Source organism: Microtus ochrogaster, chromosome 1 (assembly GCF_000317375.1).
Source record: "Microtus ochrogaster isolate Prairie Vole_2 chromosome 1, MicOch1.0, whole genome shotgun sequence".
Taxonomy (NCBI): domain Eukaryota; kingdom Metazoa; phylum Chordata; class Mammalia; order Rodentia; family Cricetidae; genus Microtus; species Microtus ochrogaster.
Genome location: NC_022009.1, coordinates 23,823,607 through 23,839,695, shown reverse-complemented (window position 1 = coordinate 23,839,695; position 16,089 = coordinate 23,823,607). Strand labels below are relative to the sequence as shown.

Below are 16,089 nucleotides of genomic sequence, written 5' to 3'. Positions count from 1 at the left end.
GACAGGCTCCCTCCAGGGCTTCTGACTGGCCCTGATACTTCCTCTTGCCATATTTTGCACATAACCATTTCCCCAGCCATACTAACAAATGGGGTTTGCAGACAAAGTACATACATGTGCATGGGACAGGGCCTTTGCATTCATTGTATGTACTCCATGATGCTTTAGTATACTTCCCAATCTGCCGATTCCCGTACACGTAAATAAGACAGGGGCTCTCAGATCTTATATCTGTATACTTGACCATGGAGTTGCTAGAAAGTGCTCAACACACATATGACATATGGTAAAGGCCTAGTCAATGTTGTCTGTTGTCATTCCCCATGTCCCCAGGACCAGAATCAGTCACAGAATCTCCTGTAGCCATTTCCCATGCCTTTTCCATCTCCTTGAGTTTTTCAGTGCCCCAAATAGAGTGGAGACCATTTTGCTTACCCTGTGCTGTGTGGACTCAGGAGCCTGTGTTCAGTGGTCAATGTTTGTTGACTTGAGTCAAAGTGACTTTCTTTGAGTTTTATGATTAGTGTGGGCTTATAAATTATTATACAAAACAAACCTTTGGCTCACTGCTCCCTCCCTGCATATATGCACTTACAGCGAGAGGCTATGGGCCCTGTAGACAGACTGTCAGCATCAACACAAAACTTACATTAAAGTCCAGACATCTAACTTGATGCATGGATAACTAATATGCTGAGTCTTAGTTTCCTCATGGGAGGGGAGGTAGCAGATGGAGCTCATGAAGCTGTCATGAGGGTTGAGAGATCCAACATTCAGAAACACTATGTGAAGAGTGAAGTACCAGTCAAACACAAGGAGTGTGTGCTCACATTAAAACTCAGAGCATTCTGCTAGACAAGGACGTTGCATTTACCCCCATCGGTTCCAAAACAAGAAAAGAAAAAAATCCAGCTACACCAGGCTGTCTTATTATTCTAATGAAAAATATCAAAATACCTATCTGCCAATGCTTTCAAAGGACATTTGTTCTTTTGAGCTGAAGCTCCTGACAGAGGTAAAGGAGAGGACTGCCAGGTGCCACCTTCCTTGCTGCCCCACCCAGAGAAAGGCCACTGACCTGTGGAACTGGCGATGGGCAGAAAGGCCGCAGGGTTAAGGCTGCTCTGAAGTCCATTCAGCTGCCCTTCCACAGCGGAGACTCTGAAACACAAAGGAGCCCGGTGAGACCTGCAGGCACGAAGCTCTCATGGACATGGTCAAGACAGACCTCTGATGGCCTTCTCTTTGGTCTTGGAGTTTCTTCTCATGGTACACAAGCCCCTGCTTCTTTTAAGTCTTTGTTAAAATGTCATGTTCCCACAGATGACTTCTTTCACCAATAGATACCGCCATCTCCAAAAATATTATGTATTTCAAAACTGACCTTTTGTTGTTTATTCCCAACTGCATGGTTCTTTTCTCACTGTGGTGTCTCACTAGTCAACAAGTAGTTATTTAGTGAATGAATACTTAGTTGGTGGTTCTGACCTAGAGAAATAACATGTTTGAAAGACTGCACTTCATGTAGAGCAGTGGCTCTTGGGGAAGGGAGGAGGGACAGATTTGATCACCATCGTTCTTCTCTGGCCTTGGACATCGAACTGACTGAGACAACTGTAGCCCTCAGACAATGGGTGACCTAGCAAGTAAGGGCCAGGAACGCTACTGAACAATCAGTCCGCAGCACACAGACAGGATCCCCAAGAAATAGTGCAAAATCTCCTAGATTAGGCTGAGGCTCCTCAGGAGCAAGCTATACGACACCTCCCGTCAGGCCAGCCCTGGGGAGGCAGAGCATGACGGATCTTGGTGCAGAGGTTTCCGGCATGTCTCAGAAAGTCTACCCTGGCACGTCGGCTACAGACCACGCCAGATCTTCCTGTTAAAGGCTCTTACAGCTCTCTAACTTTTCGTTGCGTTTATCAAAATTATAAGTTTCAAGGTTATAATTACCAATTTATGTAGATGGAGCCTATGTGTCATCTTGCCTGGCACACAAGCTCGATGAAGACAGAGACTATCAACAGTCTTGTTCACGTGAGGCATTTTGCTTATAGCAGATATTTAATACATAGTTTTGGAAGAAATTTGACCCATTATGCCCACAAACACATTTACTTACTGGGGCCATCTGCCTAGATTCCAGTTGGTATATAACAGTTCTAGCTGAGAGGTTATGGGCAGAGTTTGCTCCTTCGGTTGGCTTTGTACTGTTGAACATTTATCCAACATTCTTTGGAACCCCTCCCCCAGCGCTGCTGTCCTACTCACTGGTCCCCATAAACATCCTCAGCAGGCCCTGCGTTTCATGATGGGTGGTGCGGCCGGCATTAAAGCAAACGGGGAAGAAGTAAACGTGTAAGGAAAGAAAGGAGCAGCGCAGACGACTGCAGGGGAGCAGGGAGCAGAGTCCCCTGGTGCAGGGCAAGGGCAAGGATGACCTTTCTGAGGAAATCCTCTTTCAGTTGAGTCATGACATTCTAAGAAATAGGTGTTGGCCCAGAGCAGAGAGGAGGGAAAAAATTTTTATGATGAAATAAATTTGTTCAGTAATTCTGAGCCAGAAGCAGGCTTATACTGCCGGTCCTGGGAACATGTGGGGACCAGATAGGGAAAGGGGGATATTTGCTCTTGTAATTCTTGCTGAGAAAGAAGTAGGGTCCCCTCTTACAAGGCCATCTCCCTGACAGAAGTAAACAGACACTGAAATTATTATGCTTGCTTTAAGATCACCTGAGTAGGGAGGGGCATGGGGTTGAACCCGGTTTCATTAAAGCCTGTAGGTGAACAGTAAGAAGGGAGGCAGGGAGGACAAACTCATTGGTTCTGTAGAAGAAAGAGATAGTAAGGAGATTCTGAAGGTTTAGCCCCAGTGACTTCTAGGTTCCCCAAGTCTCTTAACCTTCATTTTAGCCTCTCTGGAACTCCCAACTCTCTTTCCCCTTTAAAAGGCTTTCCTCTGTTCCTCTTCCAAGATCTCCAGCACCCCCACCCCCATCATCCGACCACAAGCACCACAGGCTGGGAGTTGGACCCACGATTCTACAGTGTCATCCATAGGGCCCCTACTCCTCTTTGATGGAGAAATGTGTCCACAGCAATTTAAGGGGAAAATCTGAGTGAAATTTTCCATGGAAACACTAGGATCCAAAATGGTTTAGGCCTGTTATGTCTGGTTTTGGCACACTATGGGTAAACATGTTTGTGTTGTGCTAACATCATTTCCTTGGGAAAATACATTACAACTTCTGGGCAGCCCACTCTGAACATGGCTGGCCAGGGTGGGGGTGTTTTTTTACACTTGCCCCAAAATGCTATTTTTTAAATCTTCCTAGGGTTAAATGTATTTCAGGGATATTTACCTAAGAACATAGGGATGAAGCTGTCTTCCTTGGTTTTAATTATCAATATGATATAGCCTAGAATCATCTGAAAGAAGAGCTTGAGTTAAGGAACTGCCTGGATCAAATTAGCCTGTGTCTGTGTCTGGGGGGAGGAGGCCTGGGACACACAATGATTGCTAATAGATGTAGAAGAGCCAAGTCACTGGAGGTGGTACCAACCCAAAGCAGGTGGTCAGAACTGTAAAAGAAAGCTAATATTAGCCAGACTACAAGCCAGCTAGTCTCCATGGTTCCTGCTGTACCTCTGTGGCTGTGAAATGAATTCTCTGGTGTCTTAGTTAGGGTTTCTATTGCTGTGAAGAGATACCATGACCATGGCAATTCTTATAAAGGAAAAACATTTAATTGGGGTGGCTTACATTTTCAGAGGTTTAATTCATTATCACCATGGTTGTGACATGGGAGTGTGCAGGCAGACCTGGTTCTGGAGAAGGAGCTGAGAGTCCTACATTGTTTTTAACTTTCAGGCAAAAGAAAGTTATCTGAGACACTGGGTCTGGCTTGAGCATATGAGACCTCAAAGCCCATCTCTACAGTTACACACTTCCTCCAACAAGGTCACACCTGTAATGATCTGTCCTGTCCCTTTAAGAGACAAGACATGTCCACTCCCTCCCCCATCTGCTGAGGCAGGAAGATCTTCCTTCTTGCTTGCAGCCTGAGTCTCTTCCTTTTCCATCTCCCTCTTGAAGAGGCATCTTCTATCTCTTCCCACTTCTCCCCTTCCTACCCTTCTGTTTCTGTCTTTCTGTCTTTCTGTCTGTCTGTCTGTCCCTCCCTCTCCTCTTCTCCCCTACTCTCCTTTCCCTTCCATAACCCACTAAATAAATATCCAACCTCACTCTGCATGGGGTGCCTATCCACAACTCTGTCTCTCGCCTGCCATGTGGCTCGCTGGCTGCCCAGGAACAGCCGCCTTCGGAGACTTGTGGTGTGGTCCAGTGGTGCGCCCATCTGTCTCTTCTCATGGCCTGCTGCAGTCATTCAGGGAACTGCACCATCCCTGCCTGGGACTGGCTGCCTGCTGCCACATGGCCCATTGCCTGCTGCTGCCTGGGGACCTGCAGCATTTCTGCTGCTGCAGCCACCAGGGATCTGCAGCATTTTATTTAATCCATTACAACACCCACTCCAACAAAGTCACACCTCTTAATAGTGTCACTCCCTATGAGATTATGGGGGCCAATTATATTCAAACCACCACATTCCATTCCCTTGCTCCCATAAGCTTATAACAATATCACAATGCAAAATGCATTTAGTCCAACTTCTAAAGTCACATAGTCTATCAGCCTCAACAATGTTTAAAAGTACAAAATTCAAAGTCTTCTAAGATTCATGCAATCTCTTAACTGTCCTCTTCTATAAAATCAAAATTAAAAAAAGATCACATACTCCCAACATTATATATTACCATTCCAAAATTTAGCAAAGGGAGCACAGGGAGGAAATACTGGACCAATGTAAGCTGAAAACCAGCTGGGCAAACTCCAAACTCTGTATATCCATGTCTGATGTCAAAATAACTCTTCAGATCTCCAACCCTTTTCAACTTTGTCGATTCCAACACACTTCTTTCTCTTGGGCAGCTTTCTTTGGCAGGTATCTGATATCTCCAACATCTTGGGGTCTCCTAGGCAATCTAGACCTCACCTTTACAGCTTCATGCAATGACCTCTCTAGGCCTCCATTCAGGGACACCTCTGACACATGCCTGGCCTCAGTGGCTTTCTTTAGTCGCAGAGGGAGATTTCAAAATGTCTTTCTTATACCCTTGACTCTAGAGCCAGAACCACGTGGCTGAAGTTGTCAAGTTCTGCTGCTTACTGAGGCTTACTACCTAAGCTTGGCTGTCTTGAAACTGGATCTGTAGACCACGCTGGCCTCAAATTCTGAGATCCACCAGCCTCTGCCTCTGAGTTCTGTGATTAAAGGAGTATACCACCACACCCAGCTTTAAGCTTTTCTTTAATTCTTTCCCACAAATTAGAAATTTAGCTGGGTGGGATCTTGCCCTGAGGTCACCACTCCCTTTATCCCATTTCTTATCTGTTTATGCCCTTGAATACAGCACTTAGCTCCATTCCACTTCTCAGTGTTCCTTTTCTCCTTAGCTTGCTCCTTTTCATATAAATCTTGAGTTAACACTAATAACCACATGACAGAGTCTATAGTAGGCTGTTTTGAGATTTCCTCTGCCAATGAAATTAATCCAAAGATGCTTCAATTTAGCCTCAGACAGACTGCTTGAACAAGGGCAAAACAGCAGTTGCATTCTTTACCAAAATATCACAAGGACCATCTCTAGCCAACATACTAAAATTCTTCTCCTCTGAAACCTCTGAGCCAGGCCCCTACAGTTGCAATCACAGTCAGCACCAGTGTCTTCCATGCTCCTACTAGGATGACTCATTAAGCAGTACTTTAAGTGTTCAACTGCTTTTCTAATCCACAGTCCCAAGGTCCATATTCCTTCAAACAAAAGTATGGTCAGGCCTGTCACAGCAATACCCCATTCCCAGTACCAACTTCTGTCTTACTTAGGGTTTCTATGGTGGGAAGAAGCACCATGGCAACTCTTATAAAGGAGAAAACATTTAATTGGGGTGGCTTACAGTTTCAGAGGTTTAGTCTACTGTCATCATGGTGTGACATGGTGGCATGCAGACAGACATAGCTGAGCCTCCTACATCTTGACTTGCAGGCAACAGAAGTGGTCCCAGACACCGAGTGTGGCTTGAGAATAGATGAAATCTCAAAGCCCGCCTCTACAGGGACACACTTCTTCCAACCAGGCCACACCTTCTAATAGTGCCACTTCTTATGAGCTTATGGGGGCCAAGTACATTCAAACCACCACACTTGGTAAAAGGTAATGCAGTGTGTAACAGCAAGCAGACTTGCCTTCAAAGTCTTGTCATGATTTGCCCACAGCTACCACCTACAGGGGTTCGTGAAATATTAAATGTATATTTTGTAGCCTGGCTTGTGAGTCACTTGTCCCCAGTCTGTCTACTTCCTTTCCTATCTTTTCTGCAGTCTAAGAAAGAAAAGGCATACATCTTCAAACTGATTACTAACTCCTAAGGATGAGAAGAAATTCTTAGAATACAAAGTAAGCCTAAAGAGATGAATGCTCCCCAAATGAAACATGTATTTTGATTTTTCTTAGTAAGTACTCACTCACAGATTACCTATCTTCTAAATTCTTTCCAACATTCCTATGATTGGGTCCCGGTGGCTTCTGTTTTCCTTTCTTTCTTTTTTAAAAATTAGTTCCCTCCACTGTCTTTTTGTAGCTTTTAGGTTATACAACAACTCATTTCTTTTCTTTATCATTTGCCTTTAAAAATATTTAAAGTTTGTGTCTCTCTTTCTGTGTGTGAGCACACACGCATGGACACACATGCACCTGAGCTCCTGCAGAGCCAGAGGAGGCACCAGATGTGCTGGAGGTGCAGACGTTGGTGGCTGTGAGCCTCCTGATGCTAGAACTAAACTGTTCTTAGAGCAGCCAGTGCTCCCAACCACTGAGCCATCTCTCCAGCCTTCCTTTTCTTGTTTTAATAAACATATTTACAATAAATGACTTAGGCAAAGGAGTATGGCTGGGGGCAGAGTACTTGCCTAGCATGCTGGGGTGCTGAGTGTGATTTCCAGCAGCGACAACAAAAACATCTTGGGAGCAGATTTGTCCCAGGATACTGGTTTGTCGGACAGCAGGCCCACAGCCCTTTAGTGTGAAGTATTTTATATTTCACTGTTACCTCTAAATTATAAGTAACAGGCATACTTAAAAAATATCACCAAATGAGCTTTAAAAACTCAAAAGGTATCTTTTAAATTACTTCTAACAAGTTCATTCTGGTTAAAGAAAATAAACTGTTTGAGACAGATACTTTGTGGCACAGTATAGTTGAACTTCGTGAACATCCAAAATTACCTAAAAAAAATGTATGTTCGGATAGGAGCAAGCATAACTATTAAAATTTTTAAGAGGCTGAGTTGTGACTCATATGTAAGTTATAAAATAAACTTGGGGGCTCACAATCAGCATTAAAAATAAGATGAGACTGGACAGACGGGTTAGTCATTATGAGCATGCTCTATTCTTAAAGAGGACTTGAACTTAGTTCCCAGCACCCAGGTTGGGTGGCTCACAACCATCTGCAACTTCAGTCCCAGGGGATCTAACACCTTCTTCTGGCTTCCATGAACGCACACACATACACATAAAAAAAAAATAAACCTAAGTAAATGAATAAATGAACAGAAAAATACTTATGACATTTTATTTCACAAATGCACAATAGCTCTTTTTCTTGGATTGCATATTAGATGTATTTTTATTATGTGTGGTAACCATAAAGATTAAGTTACCCATTAAAGCAAATTGCTAATTCTACACTTCAATCATTCAAAATAGTGTTATTTTGTTTGAGTTACCGATGGGATATATTTCAATAAGGAAGTGCTACAAGTAGGGGAGGTGAGATAGGGGTATACGTGTGAAAACAATAGAACTGTCAAAGAAAATATGTCAAATGTACAATTTAAAAAACATATTTAAGGGGCTGGAGAGATGGCTCAGAGGTTAAGAGCACTGGCTACTCTTCAGAGGTCCTGAGTTCAATTCCCAGCAACCACATGGTGGTTCACGACCATCTATGATGAAATCTGGTGCCCTCTTCTGGTGTGCAAGCATACATGCAGGCAGAACAACATAATAAATAAATTAAAAAAGAAAGATAAAAAAGATCACTGACAAAATTGGGAGCATGGGGGCGGGGGAGGTGTAGAAGGAAGGGGAGAGGAGGGGAGAAAGGGAGGGGTGAGGAGAACTTGAGGGAATGGGATAGTCGAGATGGAGGAAGGACAGAGATGAGAGCAAGGAAAGAGATCTTGATTGAGGAAGCCATTATGGGGCTAGCAAGAAACCTGGCCCTAGAAAAATTCCCAGGAATCCACAAGGATGACTCCAGCTAAGACCCTAAGCAAGAGAGGAGAGGGTTTCTGAACTGGCCTTGCCCTGTAGTCAGACTGATGATTATATGAAATATCACCATAGAATCTTCGTCCAACAACAGATGGGGAACAGAGGCAGAGACCCACATCGGAGCACTGGACTGAGCTCCCACGGTTCAGTCGAAGAGTGGAAGGAGTTAAGAGTATGAGCAAGGAGGTCAAGACCATGAGGGATTCACCCACTGAGACAGTTTGCCTGAGCTAACTGGACTGGGAGTGAACGAGCATGGTATCAAATCAGTCCCTCTGAATGTGGTTGACAGCTAAAGCAGACTGAGGGGCCAATGACAGTGGCACTGGGATTTGTCTCTACTGCATGTACTGGCTTTTTGGGATCCTATTTTCTTTGGATGTATACCTTGCTCAACCGAGGTGTAGTAGGGAGGGCCTTGGATTTGCCACAGGGCCAGGTGCCTTGTCCTCTCTTAGGATTCGGGGGTGGGGGTGGGCGGTGTGGGAATTTGGATTGGTATTTTTTTAAAGTAATAAAATAAAATTAAGAAAAATGTACTCCCTATGAAAAACAGACACATTTAAATAAACCACCCATTATGATTTAAAGTTTGGCAATTTCTTTTTGTAAGCTATTACCTTTGATGATTTATATATTTTGAATGTACAATGTTAAGAATATACATGTGCTTTAAAAAAAAAAAAACAACCCTATCAGTGTCACACAAGTCCAGCTACCTGAGTTAGACCCAGTTTGTTTCCTAGAACCCATGTAAAAAGCTGACTGCGATGGCATGCACCTGTAATCCCAACCCTCACTCCTACGCGAGAGTGGAGACAGGAGGATGGAACAGAAGCTCCCAGGCCAACCAGCCTGGAGCATCAGCACAGCAACAGCAACGAGAAAGACGCTGCCTCGACAAGGTGCAAGGTGACAGACAGGTAACCACCAGGTGTCTTCTGCCCTCCACAAATGGGTGTAGCAATACATGCCCATGTTCTCTCAAGCTTGCATACACAAAATATAAAATAAAATGGTTTTAGATAAAAGAAGAAAATAAACAGGGAGGTAGATGGTGGATTTGGCAGAGAAGCTGAGGGCAAGACAGCAGGTAGAGATGCGCAAGGGCAGGAGATTAAAGTCACACCGAAAAACGCCAGACCTGAGCAGGGTTGACACTGGGACAAGCCAGCAAGTCTACATTTTGGTTCATTTTTAAAATCATTCTACATCTTAAAAATGATGAAGATTACGAATTTACCTTTGAGTACATTTCTGACTCCATCACAAATACAACTTTTGATGTATGTAATTCTTATTTTCAGATAGTCTTCAATATGACTTTGACACAAGTTACTTAAAATAATGCTTAAAAATTTCCAAATTATTTGGGTATTTTGTCATTTCACTATAAAGTGGTCAAATAATTTTTTTCTTTTTGTAAATTTTAATTTATTTTTAAAATTTCATTTTATATTCCATCCCCAGGTCTCTCCCCCATTTCTCCCTACCTCCCCTGCCAGCTCTCCTCACATCCCTCCTCCCATGGGACATTAACAAAGTTTGGCACTTTAAGTTGGGGCAGGACCAAGCCCCTCCCCCTGCAGTAAGGCTGAGCTTGGCATCCCTCCATAGGGAATGGGCTCCAGTGAGTTAGCTCATGCACCAGGGTAGTCCTGGTCCTACTGCCAGGGGCCCCTCAGATAGTCCAAGCTCCACCATTGTCTCCAACGTATGGAGCGCCTAGTTTGGTGCCATTGTAGGCTCCACCACTGTCGGTCTAGACTTCCTGAGTTCCCACGAGTTTGGTTCAGCTGTCCCTGTAGATTTTTCCTTCATGATCTTGACCTCCCTTGTTCATATATTCCCTCCTTCCTCTCTTCAACTGGATTCCTAGAGCTCGGCCTGGAGTTTGGTTGTGGATCTCCGCATCTGGTTCCATCAGTTGCTAGATGAAGGTTCTATGATGATAGTGGGGGGTATTCACCAATCTGATTACAGGGGAAGGCCAGTTCGGGCTCCCTCTCACTATTGCTAGGAGTCTTAGCTGAGGTCATCATTGTGGTGGATTTGGGGAATTTCCCTAGCACCAGGTTTCTCCCTAACCCCATATTGGCTCCCTCTATCAAGATATCTCTTTCAATGCTCTCCCACTTGACCCATCTCCTCTTTTGACCATCTCATTCCCTCATATTGTCATCTCCCATCTCTTCCCCTTTACTTCCTCCCCTGACCCCCAGTTTACCCAAGAGTTCTCACCTAATTCCCCATCCCTGGGTGACCTCTGTGTTCTTCTTAATGCATGCCTTGTTACCTAGCTTCTCTGCAGCTATGGATTGTGGACTGTAGTCTGGTTATCCTTTGCTTTACATCTAAGATCCACTTATGAGTGAGTACACACTGTGTTTGTCTTTCTGGGTCTGGGATACCTCACTCAGGATGTTTTTTTCTAGTTCCATCCATTTGTCTGCACATATAATGATGTCATTGTTTTTACAGCAAAGTAATATTCCATTGTGTAAATATATCACATTTTCTTTATCCACTCTTCAGTTGAGGGGCATCTAGGTTGTTTCCAGTTCTGGCTATTATGAATTATGCTGCTATGAACATTGTTGAGCAAGTGTCCTTGTGGTATGAATGAGTATATTTTTGGTATATGCCCAGAAGTGGTATTGCTGGGTCTTGAGGTAGACTGATTCCCAATTTTCTGAGAAACCGCCAAACTGATTTCCATAAATTTGCACTCCCACCAGCAGTGGAAGAGTGATCTCCTGACTCCACATCCTCTCCAAAATAAGTTGTCCTCAGAACTTTTGATCTTAGCCATTCTGACAGTATAAGATGGCATCTCAGAGTTGTTTAAATTTGCACTTTCCTGATGATTAAAGATGCTAAGTAATTCCTTAAATGTCTTTTGGCCATTTGTGATTCTTCTGCTGAGTATCCTCTGTTTAGCTCTGTACCCCATTTTTAAAATTGGATTACTTTGTATTTTGATGTCTAGTTTCTTGAGTTCTTTATACATTTTGGAGTTCAGCCCTCTGTCAGATGTGGGCAAATTCACTAAAATCAGGAACAAGACAAAGCTGTTCACTTTCTCCATATCTGTTCAATATAGTACTTGAAGTTCTAGCTAGAGCAATAAGACAACAAAAAGGAGATAAAGGGGATACAAATTGGAAAGGAAGAAGTCAAGCTTTTGCTATTTCAGATGATATGATAGTTTACATAAGTGACTCAAATACTCTACCCGGTCCTACAGCTGATAAACACCTTCAGTAATGTGGTGGGATACCAGATTAACTAAGAAAAAAAAATCAGTAGACCTCCTATATACAAATGATAAGTGAACTGAGAAAAAAAACCAGAGGAACATCACCCTTTACAATAGCCACAAATATAAAATACTTTGCGGTAGCTCTAACCAAACAAATGAAAGACCTGTATGACAAGAACTTTACGTCTCTAAAGAAAGAAATTAAAGAAGATATCAGAAGATAGAAAGATCTCCCATAGGTAGGATCAACATAATAAAAAATGGCAATCTTACCAAAAGCAATCTACAGATTCAAAGCAATCCCCATTAAAATCCCAACACAATTCTTCACAGACCTCAAAAGAACAATACTCAACTTCATATGAAAAAACAAAAACCCAGAACAGCTAAAACAATTGTGTATAATAAAGGAACTTCCAGAGTTATAACCATCCCTGACTTTAAACTTCACTATAGAGCTATAGTAATAAAAACAGCTTGGTTTTGGCATAAAAACAGGTATGTGGATCAATGGAATCTAATCAAAGACCCTGACATTAATCCACACACCTATTAACACCTGGTTATTGACAAAGAAGCCAAAATGGTACCATGGGAAAAGGAAAACATCTTTAACAAATGGTGCTGGCATAACTGAATGTCGACATACAGAAGATTGCAAATAGATTCATATCTATCACCATGCACAAAATTTAAGTCCAAATGGACCAAAGACCTCAATGTAAATCTAGTAACTTTGAGTCTGACAGAAGAGAAAGTGGGAAGTAGCCTTGAACACATTGGCACAGAAGACCACTTTCTAAGTAGAACACCAGTAGCACAGACACTGAGAGCAACGATCAATAAATAGGACCTCCTGAAACTGAAAAGCTTCTGTAGGGCAAAGGACACAGTAAATAAGACAAAATGACAACCTATAGAACAGGAAAGGGTATTTTTTCTTCTTTTTGAGATCTGAAACGTTCCAGTCTTAAAAACTATTCCATTGGGGACAAGCTATTTTTCTGCTGATTTGTTAATGATGTTGGTCAAAGCCCCATGTGCTCTTGTTTTAGATCTAATGTGCCTACAGGAATGGCGATACTTCTCTTTCTGGAAGGCACTGTGTTAGGGTGAATTTCTCTTTCTTCTAATATATTTTTTTAAACCTTTGTAAGTATATTTTCTACTCCAAATTTCTGAAGATTATCTTTGTTTCAGGAATTCCTCGTCCCCCTGTGCCTGGCTCTAAGTCACTGAATTCTGGGTTTTCACAGGTAGTCCTGGCGCCTGCACAGCTGTTCCTGCTGCTTGTACTTTCTCTGACACCTCTGCTAGTTAAAGCACGATACGCTCCACTTTGAAGGTCTGTTAGGAATACGGCTCAAGTGTTGTCTAAACTGCTGTTCTCTCTCACACTTCAGTGCAGTATAGGAGTTGGCAAAGCCTCCGGATCTTTACCATGAATCCTTTTAATCCACCCTCAGATCCAGGGAGCTTTCAATATTTGCTCATCTTTAAAGAAGAATGTCTTAAGAGATGCAGAGCGAGGGAGGGAAATCCATCAATCACGTTACTAGTTCACCCTCAGCAGGCAGGGTCGAAAGGTAAGGCTTTTAATCCAATGACCCATGTATGACACACTGACAGAAGAGCTGCTGTTCTCTGACTCTTACACTCTTACCTACTGCTCACCTATCTACCACCTACACGCAACTGGAGTGACTTCTCTGAGCGTGCCAGGCCCTGTCTCTCCAATGCTCACACCAAAAGCAAACCTGAAGACCTCTTGAGCGACAGAGAGAAGACAGGAGAATCTAACCTCCTGACTGCTTATTTCTTCTAGGTCCAGACTCTGTCCCAGAGTGAGAGGTGGCCATATGGGCATATTCCACCTCCCACTCACTTCCCAGACTGCACTCCCACAGGAAGCCATATAAAAGCCTTCAATGTTGTTCTTCGGCCCCGTCCTTCCTGGGTAGCACCTAGCAGGAATTCCCCACCACTCTGCATCAGAGTGGCATTGCTCTTTCCTCCGTTAGAGTGCTTCGCCAGCCATTTAAGTGGTAAAACTGGCATGGAAAGGAAGGGGCTGAGTTCCTAAGTGCTTACTTTGGAATCTCAAAAGCAGTATTTTGGGATGATTAATCTGCATTTGCTGTACACATGCAATTTAAGAGGACTTGTTGGGACTTCTGAAGTCAGTGGTCTGCTGGGAAGTCTGTGGTTAGCATTCGGTGCCCAGAGTCCCGGTTCTGGCTTGGCCACCTGTGTACCCACCTACACTTGTAGCCCATCCTATGCTCTCTTCCTCTACTTTCTAGCATGAAAACTTTACAACTACTAATTACAATGACCACTTTTAGAAATACGTTGAGTACTCCCTATATAGGATGGATAGACGTCATACTCAACCACGCTAAGGTCACCTGACGCAAAGTGACGTAAGTACTGTAGTTTGGTCTCTATCTTCCTCCTGCTTTCTCTCTTCGTTCTCCTCTGTCCCATCTTTTCCTGACCAACCCTATGCCTCCTCCTTTCCTTTAGGATCCCAGGGCCACAGACTTGCTAAGCATATTGTCTATTACTGAGCCAACAGCCCTCTCTTACTTTCTTACGAGTTTCCCAAGTTATAACTATTTTGATCTGGTTCATTCAAACCCATCACGATCCTGTCAGTTCACCTGGTAATCTTTAACCTCACTGGGTTTCTTTTCCTGTGTTTCCTGGGAAATACATGGCTCGGAAAAGAAACATCACAAGGAAGAAATAGTTCATATGCAGTTAGCTGTTCACAGCTGCCACCCCTTTTAGTTCAGTTATTTTATAGAAGAAATGCCACAAATACTACTGAAAGGAGGAGGTGAGATGGACGTTAAATTATTAATGTTTTAAGCAGTAGAGGAAAACTGAGAAAGGTGATTGGTCCTATGCAAACAGTTAAACATAAGCAAGGGGGAAGGCAGAGAAGGAAGAAACGTCCACTCTCCTCACAGAACCGACACGTTACTCTTAAGTGGGATGGGGATCTATGAACGATAACAAGAACTGCTGGACCAAGAGAGGACCAGAAAACGGCTGTGAAGCCAGACTAAAACACAAAGGCGTTCATGAAGAGGCTTCCAACTGCATCAACAGAAAACAAGCTATCCTGGCGAATTTTTCGAGAGGGGCAGCGGATTTTGTTTCAAAGATGGGAAAAAGACTTGAATATTATCATAGCGAAACAGGACCCCACTGTTTTGATTTTCAACTCCCTCTGCACCTAAATCCAAGTGACATTCCATCTTTTATGTCCTATTGTTCTCCAGACTCAACCTCTAGGATGTGGAAACTTTGATGATGCTCTTGGAAACTGCTTCTGCCTGCCTGATGCCAGCCTCTGTGCTAGGAGAAGCTTGAAGTTCAACCCAAAAGCACAAGGCTTGGCATGGGGAAATGCTCATTACAACTTCTCATTAGCTGTGCCTCTTGGGGCAACAGTGGCATTCTTGAGCGTGACTCAGTCCCAGCCGTCAGAAAGGACGGCTCTTGGTTAATCTGAGCTGAGCCGGAATGAAGGCTATAACAAGACAGGAACAAATGAAGCAACACAGCTTATAGGAACCCAGTAAAAGCGTAACACGAAATCCTCTCGCTTGTCGTCTCTGTCAACCACAACATCAGGGAAGCCTTAGTTAGCACATACTGTGTAGCACTCACTGTATTGTGCTCAGCATTTCAGAACTCACTTCTCTTCAGGATCCTTTAGCCAGGTACTATTGTCACTATTCCTATTTTTTTAAATTTAAACATTTATTTTAACTGATTCATTTTTCATATTCATTAGTGTTTTGCCTGCATGTATGTCTGTGCAAGGGTGTTGGGTCCCTGGAAGTGGAGTTACAGGTAGTTGTGAGCTGCCATGTGGATGCTGGGAATTGGACCCAGGTCCTCTGAAAGAGCAGCCAGTGCTCTTAACCGCTGAGCTGTCTCTCCAGCCCCATTATTCCTATTTTAAAGGAGGGAACTGGATCACAGAGATGTGAGAGAATTGTTAGGATGACCAGGACCAAGAATCGCTCTAGAAGAGCAGGAATGGACCAAATGATGTTCATGATTCTGATTCCAGGAGTCATGAAAATTTCTGTGGATTAAAATGACCGCACTGCTTGTATAAAAAAAAAACACAAACAAACAAACAAAAAACAATGAGCAAAGCTGCTGGGCACCTTGGGACTGACTGCCATCCCTTTAACTTTCAAGACTAAAATTAATGTAACTTATTGAGTCAGTTTAGAAAAAAACCCCACAAACAACAGCAACAACAACCAAAAACCCCAACACTATTCTTCTAAGTGAGAAGAGGGCTCAGCTCATGAAAACTCTCTGCAAGCCTGATGACCTGAGTTTAGTCCCTGAAGCCCATGGTGGCAGGACAGCACCAGCACCCCCAGAGTTGTCCCTGA

General features: G+C 43.3%; 1 protein-coding gene across 9 annotated transcripts in view; it reads right to left on the bottom strand.

Moving 5' to 3' along the window:
- Ttll5 (tubulin tyrosine ligase like 5) overlaps positions 1-16,089 on the bottom strand; it is a 256,735-nt gene that overhangs the window by 45,695 nt on the left and 194,951 nt on the right. For all 9 annotated transcript variants that reach the window (XM_005343377.3, XM_026780184.1, XM_026780181.1 and 6 more), the window contains one exon: positions 1,079-1,161. In XM_005343377.3, the coding sequence (XP_005343434.1) occupies positions 1,079-1,161 (83 nt within the window). The remainder of the gene's footprint in view (positions 1-1,078; positions 1,162-16,089) is intronic.